Source organism: Gasterosteus aculeatus, chromosome 17 (genome assembly GCF_964276395.1).
Source record: "Gasterosteus aculeatus chromosome 17, fGasAcu3.hap1.1, whole genome shotgun sequence".
Classification (NCBI taxonomy): domain Eukaryota; kingdom Metazoa; phylum Chordata; class Actinopteri; order Perciformes; family Gasterosteidae; genus Gasterosteus; species Gasterosteus aculeatus.
This window is the reverse complement of record NC_135705.1, coordinates 3,518,607-3,545,950: the sequence shown is the minus strand read 5'-3', so window position 1 is coordinate 3,545,950 and position 27,344 is coordinate 3,518,607. Positions and strand designations below refer to the sequence as shown.

General features: G+C 48.3%; 1 protein-coding gene across 2 annotated transcripts in view; it reads left to right on the top strand.

Annotated features, from left to right (window-relative positions):
- The window catches only part of magi3b (membrane associated guanylate kinase, WW and PDZ domain containing 3b), an 88,046-nt gene that overhangs the window by 50,068 nt on the left and 10,634 nt on the right, over positions 1-27,344 (top strand). For both annotated transcript variants that reach the window (XM_040204821.2, XM_040204822.2), the window contains exons 2-10: positions 6,108-6,224; positions 11,003-11,122; positions 15,415-15,621; positions 17,343-17,511; positions 19,432-19,511; positions 20,320-20,377; positions 21,461-21,567; positions 24,074-24,265; positions 24,909-25,559. In XM_040204821.2, coding sequence (XP_040060755.2) covers positions 6,108-6,224; positions 11,003-11,122; positions 15,415-15,621; positions 17,343-17,511; positions 19,432-19,511; positions 20,320-20,377; positions 21,461-21,567; positions 24,074-24,265; positions 24,909-25,559 — 1,701 coding nt within the window. The remainder of the gene's footprint in view (positions 1-6,107; positions 6,225-11,002; positions 11,123-15,414; positions 15,622-17,342; positions 17,512-19,431; positions 19,512-20,319; positions 20,378-21,460; positions 21,568-24,073; positions 24,266-24,908; positions 25,560-27,344) is intronic.

Genomic DNA, 27,344 nt, shown 5'->3' with positions numbered 1-27,344 from the left:
ACAGTGGCAGTTGTTGCATGTGCGCTACAGTGCTCTTGTTACATGCTTATGATGATTATTCCCTCTTTTAGTAGCAACATAGTTCTCCCGTAGACCTGCACCATACACATCACAGTGGCCTGATACATCCTATAAGCTCCACAAAAATACATGTAATAAGGTTTGATCATGTTAGCGCCTTTCTAACAGCGAAATAGATAAATCCTTTATTATTACACATTATCACCCGATATCATCTCGCATTGTGACAATCCTCTCGGCGAAAAACCCTCTGCAGAAGCCTGGCGGTGGTTGGGTTGTCAGGGATATTCAGCTCACTGCACTCATCATATGCGCAGCGTCATGTACGTGCAACGGAAGGAAGAATGAATATGTGTTCTCGGCTGAGCCAACAAAGCGCAGACCAGAAGGTGCTTCATCAAGTTCATGCAGAAATAATATAAAGATTGGGTTACATCAATGCAGCTCACTGATATGCAATCGTCCCCACAATCTTCTACCCACCCAGAGATATTGAAGAGAAGGCTCTTGCTGTAGAAAAGGCGTGGAAATTGCTTGGTCGGTCGACAAATCTACATGTATTTTTCCCGTTGGTCCCCTCTAATTGAAGCTCTGTGCTGTTAAATAGTCAAAATAACAAGACTTCATCCTTTTATAAACTCTTCTCTACAAACTCTGGGATTTCCACTTAATTTCTGTGGGTTTTTAATAACATTCTGGGACTCTCCTCTCATGAACCATGACTACATAAACCCCGAAACGGCATGTGGTTGCCTTTAAGGGACAAGGCCCTCTAGAGGCCGTATGAATTAGGAGCTACAAAGTCTGCAGAGGCAGGGAAGGTTGGATCAGACACAGGCTGCTCTTCATTTCCCGGTTTTAACGGGAAATCCTTCCATTTGCCAGTCCGAGGAGCAATCATAGAGCAGGTTGGGATTTTTTATTTGTTTCATTTGGTTCCAAGTGTCTGGACGTCCCGCAGGTATATATTATGTAGAGAGAAAAGACAGAAGAAGGTGTTCAGTTTAACGACAGGTGTGCCAACGTATTTCCTCTAAATGGACAGAATCTGCTGCCTTTCAGTCTTTCCACGAGACGACGCCGCGCACCGAGCAGCACCAGCCCTGACAACATATTCTCATTTCAGACGTAATTAACAGAGGGACAGCAGAGCTAATGACCTCCCCGGAGACGTCCCGCATGCCTCGGGACAAATGCCTCTGAATTAAATGTCGCAATACACACCAGGCGTTTGCTCACATTTCACTGGTGACCGATTGAGAGGATTCAAAAAAAAGGAGAATCCCTGCACAGCCGCGCTCCCAAAAGGAATAGTTAATAGACTGGGTTAGCTTAGCATAACAAAAAGACTGGAAGCAGAAGGAAAGTTACAGCTCCAGGCCAGTAACAGCATTTAACTTCATATAAAACCCCATGTGCTTTTAGAGTAAAGAAGCAAAATACCGAATGGAATGATTGTGATTTTAAAACAAAACATTTGGGTATGTCGAGTCAGTAAACACACACGGGGAAATACGATTTTTGTTTTTGTGGGCTGCCTATATCAGAAAACACGATTTTCAAGAGTTCATACTTCACATGCAGGATTATTAGACACCGCCAAGCCATCGTTTTGAGCCTTTTATGGACCTGTTCCTTCAGCCCACACTCAGACCTTTGGAAGTGCATCACAATTCACGGAGCTGTGACATCAACGGTGTAAGCGTGCAAGGCGGAGAAATCAAAAAAGGTACAAAGGTAATGGCACAAAGGCGTCCAGCTTGGCATATAATATTTACGCAGAAACATAAAGGAGTCTTTAAGAAGCTACATGAAAGCAGCTATTTGTGTTCTGCTTCCAATCCAACCTGCACTAGATTCGACAGTTTTTAAAATTGATTCGTACATGAATACAATTATTTTAGAAATTAAAATTGTTTAACAGCAGCACAATTTTAACCAATTATCCACAAGTTCTGGGGAATTTAGAAAAAAAAATACTGCAAAAAAACCCCACAATCTTACGTAAGCATCACGCAAGCAGATCTGTTCAAACGGATGTTTGACATGTGCTGGTGTGTGAGGGAGACTTATGTCTGGAGCTCGGAGTGTTAATCTGATTCTGTGGCTTTCCGAGGAGGTGTCGGTCGCACCGAGGATGCTAACAGTCTGCCGCCTCGCTGGGGGTGCCAGGTTCTGCTGCCGGCGCTGCAGGAATATTTGCCCGAGCCACCAGTTTTCGGGGAAGAAAAGTACTGCAGATGATGAACTGGCGACGTGCTGGTGGAGCGACCTCGCTCTTTCCCGACGCATCCACTGCCCTCATGCAGAAAATGGCAGAGGAGAGCAGATCTTCGGATGAGTCGTGCGATGCGACAGCTTCACTTAAAGGGAACCGGTCGTTTGATTGGCCTCATCTCATCGAATTTGGAGGAAGCCCGAGCTTGTGATATAAGTGACAGGAAATAAATTAGGGATCATTTTCTGCCATCACATTGACTGCAATCAGGGCGGAATTAAATGAGTAATGAAAAAAAATAAACTGCATGGAAGAAATAGATGTGACAAATGGAACCCAATGTCCCCCTCGGGGTGTGATGTTGTCAGAAGACAGTTACTGTACTGGGTGTTTTTCTTTCTGGCCATCTGGGCTCTTTGGGCCCACCAGGCGCAGGCTCAGGGGCCCTAAGTGTATTTCCCGGGTTTCACTGCATTCAAACATGGGAGAGACACAAAATGACCACAGAGAAACATAAAACCACTGCAAAGAGACACACAGAGGCATCATAGATGCAAAACAGCTTTAAAGAGACAAATGGACCATAAGAAGCACACAATGACCACAACATGACTAAAATGAGTCCAGAGCAACTAACAGCTGTGAAGAGACACACAATGACTACAAAGACAAACAGAATACCTGAACAAGCGACTCAACATAATGACAATGAGATGAGAAATAACCAGAAAAGGACAACAACAAACATGTCATTTTGCCCTGGTCCTTTGTAGCAGAGGTTATGGAGCCTTTTGCATGTCTGTGCCCATCGTGTCATTATCCACCGACCATCTTGGCTGCCGGTGGAGAAGTTCAAGGAAGCTTGAAGTGAGTGGACGGCCGACGCTGCACAACGGAGCCCGTCGAGGCCCGTCGGGGCCCGTCGGGGCCCTTTGAGGCCTCCGGTTGCAGAAAAACCCAGGCGCGCCACAATAGCCGCGCTGTCCGCGTGGAGAAGGAATGAGGATCTCTGATGCGACACAGCCTCACTAACAGCCTCCGACAGGACCACAAAAAGCCACACTGTACTCGCACCGCAATGAACAGATCAAACCAGTGTGTGTGTGTGTGTGTGTGTTTCCAGTGTGAGACCCGTCCGACCCCGGTAACAGCCACGAGCACTCTCTGCCGAGGACTACTGAAGGTTGAGGCGCCGTTGTGCACGTCCGCGTTTGAGTTTGAGTCCTCGACAGCCGTTAAACAAGATGTTGCCATTCTTTCGTCATCAAAGAGAGCGTGTCGTCACCGCGGCCGCGGCGCTTATAGCCTGACATTAAGGGCTCCGTTTTAGCGGCGTATTGTTCGGTGCGATGGGGTTTCGGGCTCACGGAGACTTTTCTGAGCGAGAACAGATCTGAACCTGGCGTGAGACCTGGTGAAAAGCCCAGTATTGCACGCCAGAGTCTCAACGGGCTTCATTAGCCGGAGGTCTCAAAGGAGAGACGGGAAAGCGCTGAGAAGAAACGCGTTGGAAAGAGAGAAATAATATTTTATGACACCTGGGGGTGGAATTTGAAAGAGGAACAAATAAAGACGCGGATAAAAATATATTTACAAAGGGAAGAAAAGGAACAACCATGACATTGAAAACACATGGTTCCAAAACATCATCAGCTCGCATTGCTGATGTTCATTTCAGGCTTTCTGTTCTCAGAAAAGACAGCTGTCACTCATGTATTTGAAACATTTGATGCCCTGTGCACTTATCCTTTTTGTTTCCAGCTAATACTCTGCATCAGTATTTATTCTGAACATCCCCGTAAAGTCCATTGACGTACCACTGAAAGGAGCTCGGGCTGATTCCGGGAAAAACCGGCAGATTGATGATCGATGAATGTATTTCATATATTACGGGGTTTGAATGCCAAAAGGTTGACACGTTCTGGCTTTAAGACGAGTCTGTTTTACCGATTTAAAGCCCGCCTGGTTGAATCCTCGTCTGGATGCCACATTATCTGCTGAAAGCATATGCAGCTTTGTTGAAACAGGCTATATTCCCTTGTGCGCGGGCTGAATTTGAACAGAAAAAACAGTCTGGGACCGTTTTGCGACGAAGGAGCCAGATATCGCCCGGGTTCCCCAGTCTCGGACTGTTTGTCTGTTTAGAGCAGCTGTGAGGGCGCAACCTTTTATTCTGAAAAGCCGGGGCCCATTTTTTTAATCATCAGCGGCTTCCAAAACCGGGAGCTACGGAAACCAAATAATGGGAAACCGTGCGGCCCGGTCGCAGCAACGACGCTCCCTGCCACAAGTCGAACGGGAAAACGCCGTTTGAGCGTCGAGAACACTCGCTGAAACACTCCCAGAGCTCATGATTATTTTATCACCCGGGTGCATCGCTCTATTAGACCGTACAGCGCAGCCCCGCTGATTGGTATCCGCAGCCACGCGGAGACGAGTTGGGTCTGTGTGTGCCACAGAGAGGGAGGGAAAAAAAAAACGGATTACTTCTCGGTTGTCAAACCGTTTCAAAGCCCGCTTCCCCCCCCCAATCTGTCAAGAGATGAAGCTCGCGCTGAAGCACTGAAGCCCAGGGCAGACAGACACCGAAGATCTCTTCCTGTTTTCCAAAACTCCTCGTCGTGTTCTTTCATAGAAAAACTTTTCTTCCCCGCTTGTGCGCGAGACGACTCTGAAGTCTTCGTCTGCCTCCAACTTTACATGAACTGGCTTTGTTTGGGGGGTTTTCTTTTTTTTTTTTTTCTCTCACAAAGGCTGCTGGGAGTTGAGAGCGAAAAAAAGGCAAAATCTTTTTCGGATTTTCTCCGGCGCTTCGCTTTAGAGGTTGCGACGTTGCGCGTCTTTGGTGGAAAGTTTGTGAGGCCCGTGTGAGGTTATTAGAGCCGCGCCGCGTGTGGCATCCGTCGCCCGCCACTTAGCCGTTTGGATTTCCCATTTGTTGCTTCATTTGAAACGACGAAGAAATCATCTCAGTCCAGTTTGTTCTTTTTTTTTAACAAGCTCCCATCACTCAATCTGCAAAACCTGCTCTCTTTGCCCTCTCGATTTTAAAGTGTTTCTAGGCCAAGCATCCCGCTCTTGTACCATGTCCTCCAGTAACACTTAATGATTGAAATGGATTCAACAGAAAGGATCAGAGTTTATGAAATCCGATTAAACTTTGTCCTCCCCCTCAGGGGTCAAAGTGCAATCAAAAGGTGAATCAGCTAGAATTTAAGCTCCGAACATTTAAGCTCTGAACAACTCAGAGCAGGTGGTCCCACTGTATCTAAAGGCAAATGCTGCATGCAGCATTTGAGGCTGTGAATGATATTACACGCCCAAATGATCTATTTTCATTCATATGAGTTTATCTGAAGAGCTTTGAGAGGGTTTTATTTATTTGACCTGCTTACGAGTTGGCCTGTCGCGATAAATAGGACTCGTCGTGCAAAATATACACAAGATCCCCGTGATTTTTGTGTCACCAACTTGTCGATACATCTACGTGTCCCACATCTGTTCAGCATCATGGCACATGACCTCCACTTTTACCCCATTGACTCATTGAAATCTCCCAGCAAGACTTTTGCTTTATAAGTAGATTGTGATACATTTTTCAGTGAATGTGAAAAATGTATCAAACTGAATGTATTTATCATGGAATTGAGATGAACGCAGTAAAACCCTGTCAATGGAATGATGATTTTAATCACGCAATATCTGTGAAAATCCCCCCAATTAAACATTTAGGCAACATTTTTTTCGAGTGTGAAAGCGGTTAGATCTCCCGTGGTATTGATCACATGTCACTTGGATGGATTCCCTCACAGAGGTCCCATCGCCAGGTTTGTACTCACCGTCCCGTCCTCTGCCTCTGTTTTTGCAGGTAAAGTATTGAACACGGACCTGCGCCACTACCTCAGCCTGCAGTTCCAGAAGGGCTCGCTGGACCACAAGCTCCAACAGATCATACGGGACAACCTCTACCTGCGCACCATCCCCTGTGAGTACACCGTTCATCCAGCTCCTGCAAAGCCACCAGGATGGTTCTTTGTTTTGTTTTTTTATAAGCCATAGAGCTAAAAAACAATGCCAACCAGAGGAGTGTGTGCATCCTCTCACAGCGCACCACACACACACACACACACACACACACACACTCTTTAATGTCACCATAGCAACCGATCGAGGACATCGCTCCAGCCCCCATGTAACTTATTTACTCCTGCGTCCTATCGTCTCAGCGAAAGCCTTATTATTTTCCTCAATGAGCCTCTTCTGCCCCCCAATGACCTTCTGCTCAGCAAATAATAACCAACTGTTATTCTTTATTGGAGTGGTAAATCAAAAGGTTGGTACTGCCGCCTACCAAGAACCACCGTGAAGAACAGCAGATGCACGCGTATATTCGGAGCTTCCATTACAATGTCCATAAACTTAAGCGATATATATTGCAAAGACAATGTGACAGCGGTTGATCTAATAGTAAATATAGTTGCTGCTTTTTCTGTATTTGTAGTTAACGAGTAGTGACATATGTGCTTCGAGACAGAAAACTTGTATCTGTAATGTGTCAACACTTTTCACATCACAGCCTGACGTTCCTGCATTTTCGGTGGTTGGGTTTTTTGAGCTCGGATGTTATAATCTTTTAAATGAAAGCCTGGAAAATAACCAAAATTAGAGTGTGACACAGCTGTTAGTGCTCCGAAAGTGCAGATTAATACCTTGATTAAGGTTTGTGTGGGTTGCAGAATTGCAGGTTGCTTCCAAATATAATTTTCTCAGAAATGTTTTCCCCTCCACAAATAAACAGCAACATCCTGTGTACAAATAGACTGTAAATTACAGTAGCAGACAGAAATGATTATGAGCCAAAGTCATTTATATTCCATTTATTATGAGAGCCTGAACATCTGTAGATGATCTCCATGCGACTCTCACAAAGCATCAGATGACTCGTCAAAGCGAAACTGCATTAAGCGGAGATGTGACTAAGATCCTAAAACTGTGACGACATTCAGGCGGATACTTTGGCCTGAATATTTCCTTTGTCCTGATTCTGATGATCAGAGTGGGGAAATAAACTTCTTTTCCTCCTTTTTCTTAATCCCCCCATTCCCCGTGACTCTCATTATTCAATGTATCCGTCACCATCGGATGTTTGCTGTAACTTAAATGTATTTATTTGTTTGCTTCCCGAGCTCAGGTTTGTCTGTAGAGCAAAGAGGGTTCTGCAAAAGTCTTGAGGGAATTTTAAATCCAAGGATGTCCTGCATTCCGTCGCCCACCTCCGCCTTGGCTCCGGGAAATCGTTTTTCACTTGTAAAATAGTTGCCGGTCGCCGAGGTTTTTTACGACCCCACAACTGCCCATCCATCAGGGGCAGGCGGTGGGCTCGCTGCATCAGACTGCCTCTCTAATCCCCGGCTTGAATTACTGTCTTAATGAGCAAGAGGCCGGGACTCGCACAGCGACGGCACCTCCATCATTCACCCGCTGGCGTTCAGTCCTCCATCCTTCACCCGCTCCCTTTCCCTCTTTCTCTTTCTCTCCCCCCCCCCCAGCTTGCCTTTGAAGACTCGCTTCTATCTTTGTATTTGTGAGTTGTTGAATATAAAAATATATAAACTAGAAAAGGAAAAATGGTTCAATTCCTTGTATTGAGCACCGCGACACACAGCCGCTCGAAGGCCCGTCATCGCCTGAGGCTTCATTTCTCAAATTCAGACTATTTCATATTTTTGAAACCTTTTCAATTCAACCAAAGAGTAAACCAACCAATTCATTTATGGATCAGAGTCACTTACACACATCGGGCCGTCGGGCCGTCACCACAGGGTCAGACGGGCCGAGCCGCAGTGGAGGCATTATTTTCTACTTTGAGGCCAGTTATGGAACCTAAAAGGGGAACGTCTCCATAAAGGCTGAAAGAGAAAGAGAGACGCGGCGTCGCGGGACAGCACACAGCAGTGATGAGCTGGGAGACAAAGAGAACACGCTCCTCACTGTCTCCATGTGCTAAATCCCTGAGTGTCCTCCACCGGGGCCTCGGGTTTGGCTCCGTCTCACCCGGACTCTTGTGAAAACGCTGCAGGAGGCTCTCAAGACCTCTGGTGAGGGACAAAGGGAGGAGGATTTGTAAAAGCTGAGGGTCAACCGCCGTCAGAAATGGGTCAGAGAGAGTTTGATCGGACACAAAGTACCACACACGCGCGCACAATGCAGTGGCCGGGTACACATGCAGCGCTGCAACTCTTTCAGCGGAGGATATTCTCTCGGTTTCGAAGCCTCAAGTTCAGCATTTCAGTCCTCAGTTGACTAATATTGTGTTTGAAGAAACAGTAATAATTGATGTTGTGAAGTCGTGTTGCGTTTCTTGTTAAATGTTAATAGCCGCTGTGTTTTGCAACATGAACACAGCGCAGTGAGCCACACGACGGAGCTCGCCTCGGCGTCTTGAAAGCAAACGCTTCACAAAAGGGCCGAACGACTTTGTCTTTGTAACGATCCTGCTTCCTCTCGCGTTGCCAATTTCTTTCTCGGCATTTCAACAGCAAAGCCTTGGGACCTCTTTTTTCTTTCTCAACATAAAACTATGCACAAAATAACCATGTTAAATTTATGGTCCGCCATTTCTGACTGACTGCCTCTGATGTTCCCATTGGCACGTCTCAGCGGGGCGCCAGCTTGAGACCTCGGAAGACTGAAGTGACAATTTGTTCCATTCCAGGGTGGACGGACACACACGGTTGTGACCACTGTGCGTGACCATGAAAATAAAGGAATAGGCAATCGGGTAAAATGTTTATTTCAAAAAATGTGCAAAAAAAATCCACATTGTCCTTTCTTCTTTTGACCTGTTCAAAAACCGAGAAAAATGGAGGAATGTGAAAGATTTAGTTGAAACAGTGGGTCATCTGCAGGAATCCTTTCAATGCAGAGCACAAAGTGACTCGCTCCAGTCTTGAGGCCATTGTCAGGTTGCCCGGCAACCAGCGGAATCTCCGATCTCGCATTTTGGATTTTTGCTCAGATTTAAGAAACAAAATAACATGTTAATTAACGAGCTTCGAAAGGTCCAGTCATGTACGGTTCAGAGACACGAGAGGGGGATCGATCCGCCGATCGAAAACTTTGTACCGGGTTTTCCATGGAACGCCCCTCTAATCTTGTCTGTTTTACTGCATCGACTTGCTCCCTTTCCCGACATGCACTGACCATTTTCCCTAAAGGATCCCTCTCCAACAGTTAATCCGAGAGTGCATTTGAAGTCCTGACGCCCATATTGAAAGGAAAGTGACGCATCATGCTGCAAATTTCTGCTGCATTCAGCCGGTTGTCTCCTCCAAAGCTCAGCGAGCCCTCGTTATATCGTCAGCGACTGAAGCCCAATCGGAGGCCGATGGTATACATCACTGTGACATTCGGGATGATGGTTCTGGGAGATTCTTGGCAGGTACAAAACTGCGCCTCGAGTAATTGGGCTACAGGGGACATTTTCTGGGTGACCAGGGCGGCAAACAAGTCGGTAATGAGACGCAGCAGAGGCGGCGGCTGTTGTCACAATAAAAGCAATGTCAACGGCTGAAAGCGGGATGTGGTCTCAAGGCGCTTAGTGGGAGGAAACTTCTGTGATGTGTTTTCCTTTTCTCCTGCTCGGGCGCGGAGACGACGTCACAGTCCAATTAGGGAGAAAATACGGTGGGATAAAACCAAATGGGGACGGCAACGCGGTATCGCTCAGTACGCCCCTTTGGCCGCCGCGACCTGTACAGAGTCCTCGCTGCTAATTCCCACGGACACCATAACTGAAAAGATGCTACTCGGGGTCTGCAAGTGCACGTTTTTTTGAACTGGAATGTGCCATTTAAGGTTTCAATGCAAATGTCGTCACATTTGTCATTTGTAATGCATGCATTGTTATTTGTAATGCATCGTCAGGGTGAATCTCTGTGTTTTGCAAGGAACTGTGATCCTAATCCATTTCACACAAAGATATTCTTCCTCCTCCCGTTCTCACAAGCGCTGTCCTCCCCACGACCCTGAAAAAGGATTCAGTGAGTGAGTGAGTGAATCTCCCGCATAACCACGGGTGGCAGTAAATTTAGGCGACAGACATCGCCGTGGAAGGAAGCTCTGATGAGGTTCACGCGGCGCGCCTTTGCTCAGCCTCCCATGTAATAAATAACCGCCGTCCCGGCTCCCATTCGCGCACAGGTTATTTCTATGGACTTGAGGTTTGCCACTTAATTAGCCTGGAGTGCAATAATAGCACAGTCCATGCTTATTTATTCATGGGATGTGGTTTACGTAATCCGCATGCTAATGTAATCATTCGGTGTCCATTTGCGCCTTGAGGATATTCATACTGGGGGGGTGGAGAGTCCCATCAGTGGACTGTTGCTTCGCCACAGGAGCAGAATCTGCGCAGAATGTGTCATTTGCATTTACTCGGCCCTCTGTGACTTGAACATCCTCCGCTCCTGGAGGCTACACGAACTATCGCTCCCATCGTTTACTCCGCCGCTTCCTTCAGTTCAGCTGTGGCCAGTAAATACGTCAAGAACCCCCCCAATGAGGACCCGTAGCTGCAGTTACTCATAGAGATCTAAATGAAGATGGCCGCAGAACCTCATCAATTATCCATCTTTTCACAGGACGAGACGTCTTTATATATATTTTTTCATTCCAAACTAGAACTTTGTGATAAAACAAACACATTTAGGTCTCGAAACACTTGTGTCTCCCACACCTAAAGCACGCTGTGTGTTTTTCCAGGCACCACGCGGCTTCCCCGGGAGACAGAGGTGCCCGGAGTGGACTACAACTTCATCACCCTTGGAGACTTCAGGATCCTGGAGGAGAGCGGACTCCTCCTGGAGAGCGGCACCTACGACGGTCGGTATCACCTCGGCGTCAGGAGCACGGGAAACCTAACGGAGCGACCGCGAGCTTGATATTTACGGCCTTTTGGGAGTCCGCAGCCCGCGGAGAGAAATGCGACGAGCGGGACAAAACCGATTGACCAGCGAGACGCGGGAAAGCTTTAAGAATAGAGGGTGTAAATTCCGTCCGCAGGAATTGAACTCTCGCTAAACTAATCGAACGAGGTATTTTCTGTGTAGACCCTTTCAATGCACCAGAAATATGCACGTGGGGCAGCGGAAGCGGCGTTCTTCCCTTTCCAGCCACCTCCGGACACATCGGCAGGCTGTAAATATTGAAACAAGTCTGTTCACAGCATCGAAATGTTGTCAGATCGATATTTCCCACAGCAGGTTTTAGACAGGCTGACACCTGTTTCAAAGCAACAGGTTTTTCGGTTTAACGAGTTAAACTCGTGTTACCTGCCGACCTTCAGCCCAACGTGTGCTGGTAGTTACAAACATTACTTTATGTTCGCATGCATGTGTATGCATTGGTGATCTTAGGTGGTTAAATTCCCCAATGTAGGTTTTATATGATCAAATTAAAATGTCTCAAGATCTAACCTCCCCATGTCAGTTCAACATATATATATTCATTTATGTACTGTTTATGTATGTGTGTGTGTGCGTTTGCCTGTTCTTGACAACACTGAGGATGCAAGTGAAAGGGCCTGTTATGACTGCGTAAACCATCGCCAGAAAAACCTGCCTCCGTTCACACACCCGGCCGGTGGGCTTAGGCAATTCACCAACGTCATTCAACACCCACAAAGACGTCTCTTGAAATGAGTTCATTTTTATTGCACCTGGCCTCAGAAAACAATTTATACCTTTCAGCAAGTAGACAAGCCCAGTCCTGTTGTTTCCAGGAGGACGTTTACACAAGGAGGGATATTTTGGCTTGCTGAACAGCTGAACGGCAAAGTATTTACTTTTTCCAACACCTTAAACTACAATAAAGCATAAGCGCTTGCCCTGCATTTAAAGGGCAGACGGTCGCTGTGTATTTGTGTCATGAGGGGATTGGAGCGGGGGATTTCTCGCACTTTGCGCAATGATTATAGCAATAACATGATAATCTTTTTCTCCCTTTAAGCTCGTTCTTTCTTACTGCAAATCCAGGCTGCTGTGAAATGGGCGGAGGGATTTTTCCAAATGCTTGATGGGCAACCTCTTGTCGCCTCAATGGACCTTTCCCGCGTTGCCATTCAGCCGCGTTCCCATTCAGCCGCGTCTTATGCTTCCTATGGATGGAGAATTAAAAGATAAAGTCAAATCCTCATCCAGTGAGAAAGCGCCTTAAGAGTAAGAGTAGCTTCCGCCGGGTGTGGAATCGAGTGTGTGTCGAGGAGTTTTGCGTGCACGGGGTTTCGGCTTTTCGGAGTGCAGCTTTTCAGGAATTGCCAAATCTCGCCCCCACGAGCTGTCCTTCATCTGTGAGCTGAAGCCGGGTGGGATTTCCACCTTGATAAAGAGGTTGACCTTGGGTAGAGTGGGAGTGGTGGAGAGCGAACTGAGGCAGAGCGCCTAATAAAGGGCGAGACGGGGGCCGATGTGGAGGCTCGGGCCCCAGTGGAGCAGCAGCAGCAGCAGCAGCGGGGGGGGGGGAAGTGGCCGCGCGCAGGCGTGTGGATTAGTTGGAAGGTGCGAGTATATGATCCCTGAGAGGAAACTGAACACTCAGACAGTGACTGCACCCCCTCCACCCCCGATCTCTCCCTCTTAAACCCAGTCTGCTGATACTGTGGCAGAGAGGGTTGATCTCTCACGAGCACAGTGAGGGAGGAGCTGTGACCAATTGGATCGAGGAATGAGATTTACTCCAATTGGTTGTGCTCGAAGCGCGGCCTTTCTCCCCCCTCTTTGAAGGGAGGAAAACAAGCAAGGACAAGCGTTCTCTGGCGATAGGGCACACGGGTTGCTTTTCTTCCGCGAAGAGCTCCTGAATTTGCTTCGGTTTAAAATGCGAACAGTAGGCGAGGTTCACTCAAGGTACGGCGCTAATGGGGTTCTTAGCTAATCATAATGGGCTCACTAATAGTCCCACGTGACTTGCCTGAACGCTCGTTATGTTAATGGTTCAACTTCTTCTTTTTGTTTTTTTTCCTCTACCATGAAAGTATTTCATAGGAGTCATTTAATGCATTGCGCGCATCCTTTCAACGGAAATAAAGGTTAGACGGTTTTCTGTGGGTCGAGGCGGCTCTGTGATTGTCACAGGTCGCCTGCCAAGGAAGACGCTGAGAGCACTTCTTTCTGGGCTCCTCGGTCTCGCCGCCGCCGCCGAGGTTCAGGTCAGGTCGCTCTCGCCGAACAGAGCAGCCGGTCAAGAACTAAATATTTAAGTGCAGCGAAGCGCAATCCCGGAGAGACAGATGCCAGGGAAATAAAGCTATGCACGTAGCGGCTTTTATCTCTACTCTTCTACCAGGGAATGCTAAATTCTGCCAAATTAGAATACACGTCAAAATCTGTTGTTTTGGGACCCCCGGTCTGATAATGAGTTGGATTTTAACGAGGAAGGGAAACAGACCCGGAGATTGGATTGAACGTGAGTGGGAGTGCGGCGCTCGTGCGGCAGTGTGTGGCGTGCTGGTTGGATGGTTGTGTGCGAGTCTCGCAATCTGGGCTGAAGATGAAAGCGTGCTGATAGCTCACGTGTGGCGCCCCTCGACAACAGGGGGCTTTTCATTACCGGCTGCCGATTTCACCGCTGCGCGTCGGCCCGCTCTTCCAGCCACGCGAACACGCGAGGATCGCAAAGTCCCGTCGGACAAGGCCTCCCTCCATTTATAATGCTAAATGCCAACGCAAATCTTCACCGGCGCGTGGCTTTCACACACTTTCATCAGGGGCCAATAGACACGTTTTGTAAGTAATTAATCACAGACGGCGCGTCTGGCTGATGAATGTCGGCGTGCGGCAGGAGACAGGCAGGGGATTAGCCAGCAGACCCGATCTCGCCTCCCTATCGCCGTGCACAACCCGGTTAATGAAGCCATCTTTGACGAACGCGGACGAGTGTCGCTTCGTAAACATGGCGAGTCGCACCACGAGAGGGAAAGGAGGCCGGATGAAAGCGCCGACCTTTCCACCGCTGCGAGGAAGACGAGCTCGAGGAGATGGGCTCACTTTTCAGAGGAGCTGTGGTGGTTTTACGGTATTGTGCCGTAAAGCTGCTGAAGCGACTGTGATGTGCTCCTCGGAGGCTTCTGTTCTTCCCGACGTGCACGGAGCTGTCAGCTTCGCCTGCACGTACCGAGCTATAAAAAGATCTGGTGTTGTTAAATGTTTCTCTTGGAATACAGCATATGCATGTTTACGCTTAATTACATCAAAGGTCCGTAATGCCCTTGTCCAACGGAAAAGAATATTGAGTTTTCTGGAGGCTAATTACATTTCTGAAAACCCCTATTCCCAGCTGTATCTCTCTCTGTTCTTTGATTAATCTAATTATAAATCGTGATTTAGCAGAGGAGGCTCAATCTTACATGATCACTAATTGTGACAAACCAAGTAAATAAACTGACCGTATAAACCGATTGCCCAAAAGATTCTTTGATATCTTTGTGCAACGACATCTGACGGAGTTGAATGTGGAAGGAAATAATTGTACTAACTGGCAGGGATGTAAATTAGTATGCACATAAATTATAATCCTAATAGAGGTTGAATAATTACTTATTCCACGCCTAAATGGAGTTCCACGTATTGCTCACCAGCCATAGATAGATGGATCGCCCCGTGAGCTAAATGAGCAAATAATTTAACAAAGCTTTTTTTTTTCTTTAGAGAGTGCCCTGAATGCTTATAACCCGTAACACAAGGTTTTAATTCATTAGGGGAAAAAAACAGCAAGCTGAGATTTAGATAATTGCTGTATTCAATGATCAGTATAATCAGTTGCAGGCAAACTTCAAGTGAAGAGATGTTAATGTTTCATGAGTCATCACAGCCCCGTGGTGCAGCTCTCCAAGGAAAACAAAGCAGGGGGTTAAGAGGCGTGGAAAATGAGGAAGAAGAACCGTGAAACGTGTAAAAAGTCAACCTTGAGCGCTGGCGTGTGACATCCAGGGGATTCTTTTTTGGAACTTGATTAAAATCAGGGGAATTTGAATGATGTTGCGATGGTGGACGACCTGCCTGCTTCCCACACACAGTTCTTGACACACCACTGTATGTTTTTCTTGCGATTGCATTATTTATAAGTCCCTGTCATTCTCCTCCCCTTCCCTCCGCTCCACCCATCTTTTACGCTCAAAGGTAACTACTACGGGACCCCGAAGCCGCCGGCGGAGCCCAACCTGGTGCAGCCGGACCTGGTGGATCAGGTGCTGTTTGATGAAGACTACGGTGGCGAGATCCCCAGGAAACGCACCACCTCCGTCAGTAAGATGGACAGGAAGGACAGCGCGGTCCCTGAAGAGGAAGACGATGATGAGAGGCCACCGCTGGTCAACGGACTGCCTGGTCAGTGAATGTCCAAGCCCAGAATGTCATGTTAGATAACGGTTATTCGGCCGTACTTGTGCTTTGGTCCTGGGACTGCCGCGGTAGATCACCATCACTGTCTGCTTTAGGACATGTAGACTTTACCTGGTGGCAGATTAATAACCGTTTGATGGCCCCAGTGGGTGTTTGAGGACGCCTCAGTACTGTGCTCTTCTCAATCTGTCACATAAAACGACATTAAAAGATCCTGGGCCCGAGCGGCTTGATCACCTCGCTGAAGCTCTCGTCCCGAACACTACAACTAACATGACAAATTTGACCTGCCAAACCTGCTCACGCCGGCGTGACTATACGTCAACAGAGGTCACCTTGAGAAGGTCAGAACCCAGGCATGCGATCGACCTCCTCGGCTCTTTGAGGAAAAAATCTTTCCTCAATGAAAAGCGCATATAGGGTGACATACTGCGCACCATATCTGGGTTTGTACAGGGGGAGATTTGGAGTTAACAAAGGGGCGAAGCCACGCTGGAAATGATGTTTTTCTTTCCACAACCAACATTGTTTTGACAGTCACGGCTCAAACGCTGCTTGCTCAGCTGTACAAAGGATTCACTGAAAGCCAAAGTCTGTTTACCCAACCGCTGTGTCATATTGAAACCCAACAGAGAACGATGCCCCAAACATGCAGGAGTTCTTTTTATGGAAACCAACCAGCCACCAACGACTGCCTGTGGCCGTTGCAGAGTAGCCTCAGACCAGCCATACATGGGCAGAGTTATGGTTGGATGAAGAAAGAGGTTAATGGAAAATGTGAGCTCTAAGCCTCTAAACTCTTGACTCCAGCTCCCCCCCCCCGTCTTTGCTCAGGCGGGCCTTATCGTAAAGTCCCTCCTTCCCCCACCTTTCCCCTGCAGTCCCTCTTTACGTCTATCGTTGAGTGGGCCCTCACCTCGCTGTGAACCGGACGACCTCGGCTCTCCTTCAGGCTCTGCCCCCGGCTGGTCCTCCAAGTGTTTACATGGCTCTTGGAGCCCATGGGCATTCAGTCTGCGCCTTTTTACCTTTAAACCCAACAGTGTGTCTTTTTTGATCAGAGTGGCAAGGGAAGAAAAGCTTTTTGCATGCTGCAAATAGGCCTGCGTTTGGAACTTTGAGCAATTATGTATTCAATCTAAAATGCAGGAGGAATTATCAAGCCAGAAATACGGCGTGCGTAACATCTTTCAGCGTCATCCTCTTTTGTGACAAGGTTAGCTTTGCATAAGAGAAAAGGGATGAAAAGAACTCTCGTTGCATCCTTTTGTGCTCGTCTTCTGAGGGAAGGTGTTAAATGCAAAGTGGAAGGCCTTTGTTGCGGGTTTCACGTTCAACGTAGATCAGTTTATCATTGATGGGTGGCCATACATGAGCCATAGTTTATAAGTGAAGAACAGCAGTACAGTTTAACCCGAGAAATCTCTTTGGGCTTAAATGGCCCTTTTAATATCGTTACAGCCCTCGGGGAGGGTACTCGTACGTATGCATCTGCATTAACGCTGTGTGCACATGCAAATGCCGAACTGCCCTGTGGCGAACACACAAACGCAGACACACCATCACATGCAAATCCTCCGAGCGACACAGCTCTTCCTCCACTGGCCTGCAGCACAAATGACACCGGGAGAGCACAGAGGTCTTCCTGCGGGCTAACCGCTCCATCTTCACACCCTCCCGCCCTTCTTCTCCATATCTCGGTGCAGAGCACAAAGAGGGCGCCCACTGGAGGAAAGCGGTGCCCAGCTACAACCAGTCCAGCAGCGCCATGGACTTCCGCACCTGGAGCTCTCTGCCCCGCGATGACAGCCTGGAGCCCCTGCCCCTCAACTGGGAGATGGCTTACACTGAGACCGGCATGGTCTACTTCATAGAGTAAGTGACGGACACAACCCACGCGTCCTGAGACCGTTTAGTGGAGAAGCAGTTGGTCTACTGAGCAATTAACGAGCATCGGTGGTAATTCATCGCGTTTTGTTCAGTGATCATTTAGTTCTTTTATTGTGATTTAACAACCAAAAGATTCCAGATGTCTGTAGGTTTCCGATATGAGGATTCACCGGTTTGTGTGAACTGCTGCAGCAGTTGAACACGAAGCACAAACTGCCCCATCCGAAGTGGTCACAGGGTTGAATCAACGCCTCGCCGAAGAACCAGTTTGAGCAACAGCAGCTTTAGCTGAATGGCACCAAGGAGCCGATGGGCAGAATGGTGGATGTCAGCGGAGTCAGCGGTAGCAGCTAGCAGCTAACAGCTAGCAGCTAGCAGCCTGGCACCTGTCACACAAATTCAGCCTGACTATTTGAACGTTTATGCAAATTCAGGAGATCAGCCATAGCGAACAGGGAGGTTTTTTCTGTACCAGGTTACAAAGATTTTTCTTCTGCAAAATGGGACATTAAAACATGGGGATCTATGCGGATAAATATGAGGTCAAAAATCTACTTTTTCCTTTATAAGACCTCATTGATCAACTGATTGAAAGAAGAATTGTCTTTGAATTGCCGTGGCGTCTATTTCACAGTCAGTTCCTTCATTACCGCGAGCATCCCAGATGTCATAGATAACAGTCAAATGTGTATTCATCGGCAGCTGAGCTCAAAGTCATTTCGGGTAAATGAGTTGCCCTTTCCTTTAAAAAAAAAGCTGATATGTAGAATACCAGAAGCCATACGAGTAAGATAAAGCTTCAGGTATTTATGTTGTTAACTCCATCGGGCGCTACACAGTCTGTATGCCAGCTGATGAAGAATAGAATGTTGACTAGAATGTACTAGCTGATGAACTAGCTGATGAATAATAGAATGTTGAATAGAATGTTGTCAGTTGACCTACGTCAACTGACAACTTGGCTGTTGTTACTTATGTAAATCGTGTCATCTTACAACTGCAGCAGGGCTTGTTGTGGGATCTGATGTTAAAAATGGATGTGTTGTTTGTATAGTTGATGTAAAACAGCATTTTATTTTACTGCTCTGGGCTTCATGCAGAATGAAATGCATGTTAATGTTTCTGTTATTATTGAATCCGTACAGTAAGAACTTCATCCGGGTTTCCTGAAGATGGCTTTGTGACGTAATTGACTCACTACTGAGTAGCTGCTCAACAACAACTCAAAGTGGCCCACGTCCAAACAAAAGGATTTCTTTCACATTTACCTTGTGTTATTTGTCTTCCTTTATCTTAAAGATGAAAAATTATAGAAAAAAAAAGTTAAAATAAACAATTTTTGGGGTGATTTATTCACAAACAAACAATAGAAGATATCAATATACAATGAGTATAAAGTGTATACTGTATATTAAACATATATATTGTAAGGGGTTAGGATAAGCAAGCTCTACACTCTACTACAGTGCCCTATTTATTATTATACTGCTTCTTAATGCAACTATCTACATATACTGTATTGTAAGATGACACAATATATATATGTGGATGTAATAGACTCCCTCAGTGCACATGCCAGCACGTGTGTTTAATCTTATTTGGCTCAAAGCCATTTGTCTCTCAAGATATCAGAAGACCATGTGCTTTTCCTCCTGATTACACAACCCGGTTGTTCAACACATCTGAGGATAAACGAGTTTGTCGTGTTCCTCGTTGTGAGTTTTTTTTGCCCTCCCCTCTGAAAACGCCGCCTAACAACAAACGCGTTGATGTGACATCAGATTATAAACAAACCGATCCGATCTGTGACGACGGATCCGGTGACGACACCTAATATATATATATATATATATATATAATCGACCTTTACAGTCGATATTCACTGGCTTCTGTTTGTCTGCGCAGTCACAATACCAAGACGACCACGTGGTTGGACCCCCGCTTGGCGAAGAAGGCGAAGCCCCCTGAGAAGTGCGAGGATGGGGGTATGTAGGCTGCACTACTCAAGCATGCAGTCATTCCATTAGCTGCTGCACATGTATGTGCACGGGGGGGACACCTCTATTGTTTTTGCCCACCATAACGTGTTCCATCACCTCGCACACAATATGAAAAAAAAAAAAAAAAACAAGGAGAAAACTCCATAACTTTGTCTTTAAGGTCACCTAGCCCTCAGCTTCACCGCCACGTGATCTAATTTACTACTTTGAGGACTCCCAGCCGTGCCTTTGTATCCCCAGGATGCTAATGTTGGCTTAAGTGCAGGCAGAGACAGAGAGTAGCCTCCGCCGGCAGAGTGGGACCCTTCCAGACAAGTTTTAATGGATTTTTACAGAACGCTAGTTGGTGTGTTGCTTCTGAAGAACTACTCCGAAGCCCTCTCTTGCGTGAAGAGCCCGCCCCCCCCTCCCATACCACCCCCCTTTCCCTCCCTCCTCTCTCTCTCTCTCTCTCTTTCATCTTGTCTCTCCTTCTGCCTGATCCGTTCATCAGGGCATGATGTACAGATCAGCCGTTCCGGCCGGCCTGAACAGAAAATGTTCAGTAAATCATTTTAGACTGTTTTCACGGCCACTTTCTTATGCTGAACGTCCCAGTCAGGGGAAAAATAAATACTGCTACACCCCCACCGCCCCCCACCCCCCCCACGATGTTTAATGGTTGTTACAACGCCCAGGTGGTTTCCACTGAACGTTATGCTTCCGCTGCCTCTTCTGTCTTCCATTCTGTCGTCTGCATCCCTGCATTTGCATCTCCACGTGACACAGAGGCGCACTCTTCTCTTGTTTGCAGAGCTACCTTACGGCTGGGAGGAAATTGACGACCCGCAGTACGGCACATACTACGTCGAGTGAGTTCTATTCATTCATTAGTGGATGTGTCTCTGCAGCGCCCCTCTGATGTCATTATCGCAAACAGTGGAAAGCGTTCTATTCCACTATGTTCCTCGCAGATGCACACGGCACAAAAAACGCATTTCACCAGATGGATCCGGGGTGCATATTACACTGTGTACATTAGCAGTGGACCGGCATCAATCAATACCGTCTAAGAATAAACAAACGGATGCAGCACACGGCTCGGGTGAGGGGAGCGGTTGGATATTCCGGTCAGGATTCCCCCGTTGTTCATCAGTAGGCGGCAAAACGAAAGTGTGCGGTAACACTGCAGCGACCTGTATACCAACGCAACTCTCATCTCGCATTCCGCCTTTGTTTGTGTACTAAGTGGGAGTGCGGGATGCGGAGACGTCTCTGCATATCGTTGGTACATTTGACTGTGTGCAAAATGTGTTTTTTTTTTTCTCTTCTTCTTTTTTTTTTCTGCTCCACCACCCAAGCAGAAAATCAGTGAAACACAGAGAAAGGTGGGGGGGGAGACTTAAAACTCAGCTAAAATAGATGGAGGGAGGAAAGAGGGGGCTGGAAGGAGAGGTAGCAATCTGTTGTGGCGAAAGAGGAAAAACGCTCGCTGTTGTTTTATTGCTCGGAATGCACGAAGATCCCTGGAAGTGTTTGGACGAGCAGAGTTAATGGCGTCGAGATGGAGCTGATACCTGCCGGGCTTTTAGCTGGAAATGAACTCGCTGCGATACTGTGGCCGTGGTTCGTATGCCAGAGGGACAACAGGGACAACAATTTGCCTTGTTGTAGAGGAACAGGATGTTGTTGCCGTTCATTTCCTACAACAGTAATTCGCTAAAAGCCACCGTTGTTTCCCCCCATAAAAAGGGAGGCAACGCAGGCTTTCATGTATGTGTGCTGCGCTCACGAATGTATTAATAATGCCGCCGCTTCAACATCCCTGTATTAGAAAATCACAGCCGCCTTACAGCAAAGGTGCATGCATAATTAACTGAAAGAAAAGTGGTTGAGGTGTGTGCGCTGTGTGTGTCGGCAAGCCTCTCAAATCTGAGCCTGTTTTTTTGTCGCAGCCACATCAACCAGAAAACCCAGTTTGAGAACCCGGTCCTGGAGGCAAAGAAGAAGCTGAGCCAGGAGACGGCTGTGATCCAACAAGCCGCAGCAGCACCTTCCCAAGGTAACAACAGCACTGCAGAGCCTGACCCCCCTCAACACTGCAACTTCTCCTCCTCCTGGATTGTTGAAATTTGAATCTTGCGCACATGGAAACCCTGCGAGCCGCCGCGGCGCGACGCTCCTTGCGGTGACATTTGAAAACAGCGTGAGACATCGCACCCTGCCTCTCAAAGACGTCCCCCCCCCAGGTCGATAAGACATGCAAGCACATGTAGCTTTTTCAAATCCACTCTCGTCATCGTCTGAGTGGGTAAAACCAGCACCACAGGAGATTCCAGTAGGACTAGAGTCACCTGAAACTAGGGAGGTGCAGATCTCCGCTATCCCCCCCCCCCCCCCCCCCAAACTCCACCTGCCCTTGAGTCATGGACACAAACAAACATACTAACCTCGGACAGACAGACATCGAAATACTGGCAGTTGCAAAGTGTGGCTCTCTGGATTCCTGCTGTTTATGTGATCGTTCCTCACTTTCTCGAGTCCTCGTCCTATAGCCATGCACTTATAGTTTAATCACCCGGGCTTATGCGCCGTACCGAAGGCCGACCCTTTCAACCCCAGCTAGCGTGCTGCGACAAGTACGTCGTCTTGGCAAGCGAAGGCGAAAGGAGAATGTTCATCGGACGCAGTTTGCTCACGCAAAGGCGGCTTTCTGTCAGCTCTGCGTTTAGCGGCCTGTTCCTGAGGTTTGACGGGCTTCGGGTTTGAGTCGTGGAGATGGAACAGCGGAAGGGTTTCGGGGAGGGAGCGCAAGAAAACCTGCAGGGGGCGGGGGGGGGGCGGAGGCCGGCTATTAGCAAGCAGCTGGTGGAACAGCACATCGGCGAGGCCGCGCGTTAGCCAGACGTCTCTCTGCTCAGGTGTGGAGAGACGGAGGAGACTGATTCCCTGATTACCGATTACACAACAGTGAGCTGTCGGTTGCTGTGGCGGAACGGTTGGCGGTTGCACCTCGGGCTGTGATTCACAACGCCACAGTTCTCCGGGATGGATTCCATGGGAGTTGTTTTACGGGGGAAATTACTGCCACTACATATGCAAATAAATGCTCCATAAAGTCATTGCATAAATGATTGTTTTCACTACACCGCGGCGTTTGTCGGGTAGCCAACATCGCGTTGCTCTGCTCTGAAGGGTACTTTTGGCCGAGTTGCCTGTTAAAGTTGCTTTTAAACTCTCGTGCTCAAGGTGCAGTCGCCGTTTTTCGGTTGATTTAGTGAGAAAGGCGTCTTCCCAATTATGAATAACGTCTCCGGGGGAGTGACTGCGCGATTTGAGTCACACACACGAGGAAATCAGGAACGGTTGGATGCTGACGGCTTTGTCTGCAGCCGCCTTTCAAAGTCTGCCCACAGACGTTGGCGCACAGACCGTCCCTGGACTCTCCCACACAAGTCCGGGCTCGCGCACGCCGCTCTCACTTCCCCCGTCTGTTCCGCTCTCCCTCCCTGTCTGTTTCTCCACGCTCAAACTTGCAGTCAAATGGTTATTTCAGCGCCGTGCCGGCGGGAGGAAGCCAAAAATGGCCCTCGTTGTGTTTAGTGAAGGAACTGAGAAGTTCACAACTAGAAAGCTGCTGTGGTGATCTTGAAAATGAGATGTGGGATGAAATTCTGTTCATTTCCTGTTTTATCAGCTTGCTTTAAACACAAGGAGCTCAACCGTATAAGTCACAATAAAATGCATCCAAGCAGCATTATGAATATCTATCAGTGGTTATAATTATACAACACTATAGAGATGAGCAGCATACAAAGTGTTACCGTCATATTTAAGGAAAAAATATTACTCATGAATAACTTGTCTTTGAGGTACAAAAGCCATTTTGTTTCCCTGAATTTTGTTGAAAACGAAAAAATACAAATCCTGGCCATTTCTAAAGCTAAATTGATATTTCTAGTGTCCCGGCGACTGCAACGTGGCATTCTGTCAATAGACAGCACAGTCCCCACAATATGCATCCTTTGGCACCAAATGGCTTCATTTTAAGTGTTTTTGAGTCAAAGCTATAACGCAGTCAGAGCCAGAGAGGCCGTCGGGCGTCCCGGAAGGGGGGGGGGGGGGGTCTAAAGGATCTAAAGTGCTGATACCACAGTAACGGCAGATAGGAACGCTGCTCCGTTTAATTCAGTGTGACCCTGGCAGTCGGTTATCTCGTGTGTAGCCAGAGCCAAGCTGGTCCATATTGATGTTGCCATTGACCTTAAAATGTTCTTTACTGAGGTTATACGAAGTCCGCCCTGACAAAACACTTTTCTTTTGAGCCACTGACTGCCGCAGGAAGGGGATAAGAGACGACACTGCGCTAAATTGGTGTTCTGCTCTATGGTCATGTATTAGCTGCAAGCACATGAGTTGATTAAATTAGCATCTAAAGCTAACATTGTATGTATCTGTCTCCATTATGTCTTTAGTGGTTCATCTCGGTTAGGCATGTACATCACGTCTGTTCATTTAAAATGGCCGATAACATGTTGACACTTTGCTACGGTGCTCTTTGTTTGCAGGTAAGGGAGGCGCGTTCGGCTTCACCTCTGACCCCAGCGAGCTGCAGGGCGAGCTGTACCACACGGCACTGAAGAAAAGCTCCCAGGGGTTCGGTTTCACCATCATCGGTGGCGATCGCACTGATGAGTTCCTGCAGGTGAAAAACGTGCTCGCCGACGGCCCGGCCGCCCACGACAAAAAGATGGCGTCCGGTGAGCGCGACCTCTGCGGATCTAACACTTAAATCGCACTTAGCTGGCTGGGAGGACTTTGAGTTCTGAGCTTCTAATTTCTACAATTTGACAAACAAATATGTTTTGCAACCAACCAACCGGCCCAGAAGGTATTCATTCATTTTGTTATTTTCAGAGTTACCTACCTCCATCGAGGGTATAGTTTGATAGCAGACAGGATGATTGTGAAGGCTGTGAAGCCATGTGACGGCTTTGTTGTTCAGCTTCTGATCTTGCCGTTGCCTCGCAGCTGCATAAGTACATCAACAGCTGTAAGCTGTGTGTGTGTGTGTGTGTGTGTGTGTGTGTGTGTGTGTGTGTGTGTGTGTGTGTGTGTGTGTGTAATGGCTACGAGGGTACGTTGTGAGAGAAATCGACACCCGTCGTCTGCCCGTGTAGCTGTGGCGAAGAGTGCTATTCAGGTTTGTTCAACAATGGAGCGTGTGAAGGAGGGACATGAATAAAGTGATGGTAGTCTGAAGGAATGGAAGAAGAAAAGCTGCGAAGAGAAAAAGAGACATAAGAAAGGTCCATCTGATAAAGGAAGAAATACGTCACGAAAGACACGTGGAGACAGGCGATTAAACACAAAAATAGCCATTTTCTCTCTTTTCTGCTTCAGGTGATGTCATCGTTGAGATTAACGGGATTTCTGTGCTGGGCAAAACCCACCCGGAGGTGGTGCAGATGTTCCAGTCCATCCACATCAACCAGTATGTGGACATGGTTCTTTGCCGCGGCTACCCGCTCCCCCCCGATGTGGATCTGAACAGCGACGACCCTCTCCCGCCCCCGCCTCTCCCGCCGGCCACCCAGCCGCCGCCGGCGGCCCTGCACGGCGGGGAGGTGGTGACCGCCGTGCCCCTCATCAACGGGCAGCCGCTGCTGGTGAAGGGCGACGTCCTCCACGGCTCCTCTCAGGAGCTCCACTACGTCACCACCGATGCCAGCGGGCGGCCCGTCGTGGCGGCCTTGCCCAACGGCAGGCACGGGGAGCGGGGGGAGTCGGCCGCGGGGACGCTGCAGCCCGAGCTGGTGAGCGTGCCGTTGATCAAGGGGCCCGGCGGATTCGGGTTCGCCATAGCCGACTGCCCACTGGGCCAGAAGGTGAAGATGATCCTGGACGCCCAGTGGTGCCGCGGCCTGCAGAAAGGCGACGTCATCAAGGAGATCAACGGGCAGAATGTCCAAACGCTCAGTCACGCACAAGTGGTGGACATCCTCAAAGACTTTCCAGTCGGCAGCGAGGTCAACGTGCTTGTGCTGCGAGGAGGTGAGAGACGTTTGTCATCTGTTAATATATCGATCTCCTGTGTGACCTTGTGCCTCATTTCCACTGCATGGCTATTGACAGTAGCTGTGCAGGATATCCCGCTACGCTGCAAAGTGACCGATCAGTGGTCCACAGGGTTTTATCTCCAGAACCTCGACGGCGATCGCCAACGGACCGGATTATTTCTGATTGAAAATCTGAAAAAAACGAGTGAGTGAGTAGAGTCGGCTGCAGCGGTGCCGCGCCATGCATTGGAAATGTGGCATTATTTTTTTTCCCCCTCAGCATTCTATTCACCCTTCGCTCTCGTGCCTTAACCTCCTCCGCCTGCGTGTTGTAATTTGCTGTTGCTGTCAACACAACTTCAACAGTGCCCGTGGGAGGTGAGATCAGAGTGCTGATACTGATGGGAGGTGAGGTGGTGCTGTGGCTTGTCGTTGGGGGCCATTCACTGACCACACACTGTTGTTCTGTAAAAGCCCGGGTGATGCCACTGTGTCTGCGGCCTGTAGGTCACCGCAACAGAGACTTCTGCCTTCCTCGAGCTGCGTAGATCCACCTGCACCTCCTGCAGCTTTTACATTTAACGATCGGAACCGGCCGAGGCCTATTCATTGCCGTCCCATTGCAGCGACTTTGTCTTTCGAAGCCTCGAGCATCCCTCCCGCGTGACTCCATTCAACCCAGTTCTGTTCACGGCGACGCCCATGGAGGCGTAACGCAGTATGTTACAAGTCGGAAGGGGGGAATTACATAAGCGTGGGGCTGTGCTTGATTCCCGAGTGAGAGACGGAAGAGGGTAGGCGCCCAGCAAATGTCTCCTACATCGTCTCGAGCCGCCCCGGGGATTCACTGCGTAAATCGATGAACCCCGGATTGGCTTTGATCATCAGAGGAGCTTCTACTTGCCTCTACATATCCGTGGCCCCCGTAAAGAGCCGTGGCTAAATCCCATCCCTCCTATCTCCTCTCGCAAACACCCACTCGCCCACCCACCATCACAATGTCCGATGCTGCAATACACGGCCCCACAGTCACAGCAGGGCTGGGCCTCCCTAGCCAAAGAGGCAATGCCAGCTTTCACCCTTATTAGACAATGGCCTTTGGCTGGGAAGAAGATCCCTCTGTGTGTGTGTGTGTGTGTGTGTGTGTGTGTGTGTGTGTGCGCGGTGGACGTCAAAGAGCGCATCTTATCCAAAGGATGGGAGGAAAAGAAGGCAGATGTCTTGCTTGTCTCGCCCTCATGTATACTTTTGATGACTCTGATGTTGGATTGGGAATTTCGCCGCTCGACTTTTGCATCAGGCTCCATTAACCCCTCATCAAGCCAAGTGTCGGCGCCGGAGGAGTGTTTGTTAACCCAGTTAATGCGTGCAGTTGCGGGTGAGGGGAAGGGGATGGGGGGGATGGGGGGGTGGGGGGGGGGGGTGGAAGGAGGGGGCTGCAAAGGATGCTCTGCAGGGAACAATCTGAGCGCCTGGGATGGAACGTGTGGGTGTGCTGTACAGCGAACAGAGAGAGAGAATTATTACTCATTGAATTACATGCATGAATCTCTAATGCATCTCTTTCCACCACATGTCGTACCTTCATACTCCCCATGTATCTTTCATCGCCCGTGAATGCATGTTGCCTAATGGGGCTTTTTCTTCAGCGAGCACACGCCTACAGCTCCTCAGTCAGAGGGGCAGCGCCATCTGGTGGACGGCGCGTCAGCGAGCGTTGTTGTTCCAAGTCGCGTCGACGTTTCTCACCGTGTTTCTGTCGTCTATCTGTGTCCCTCAA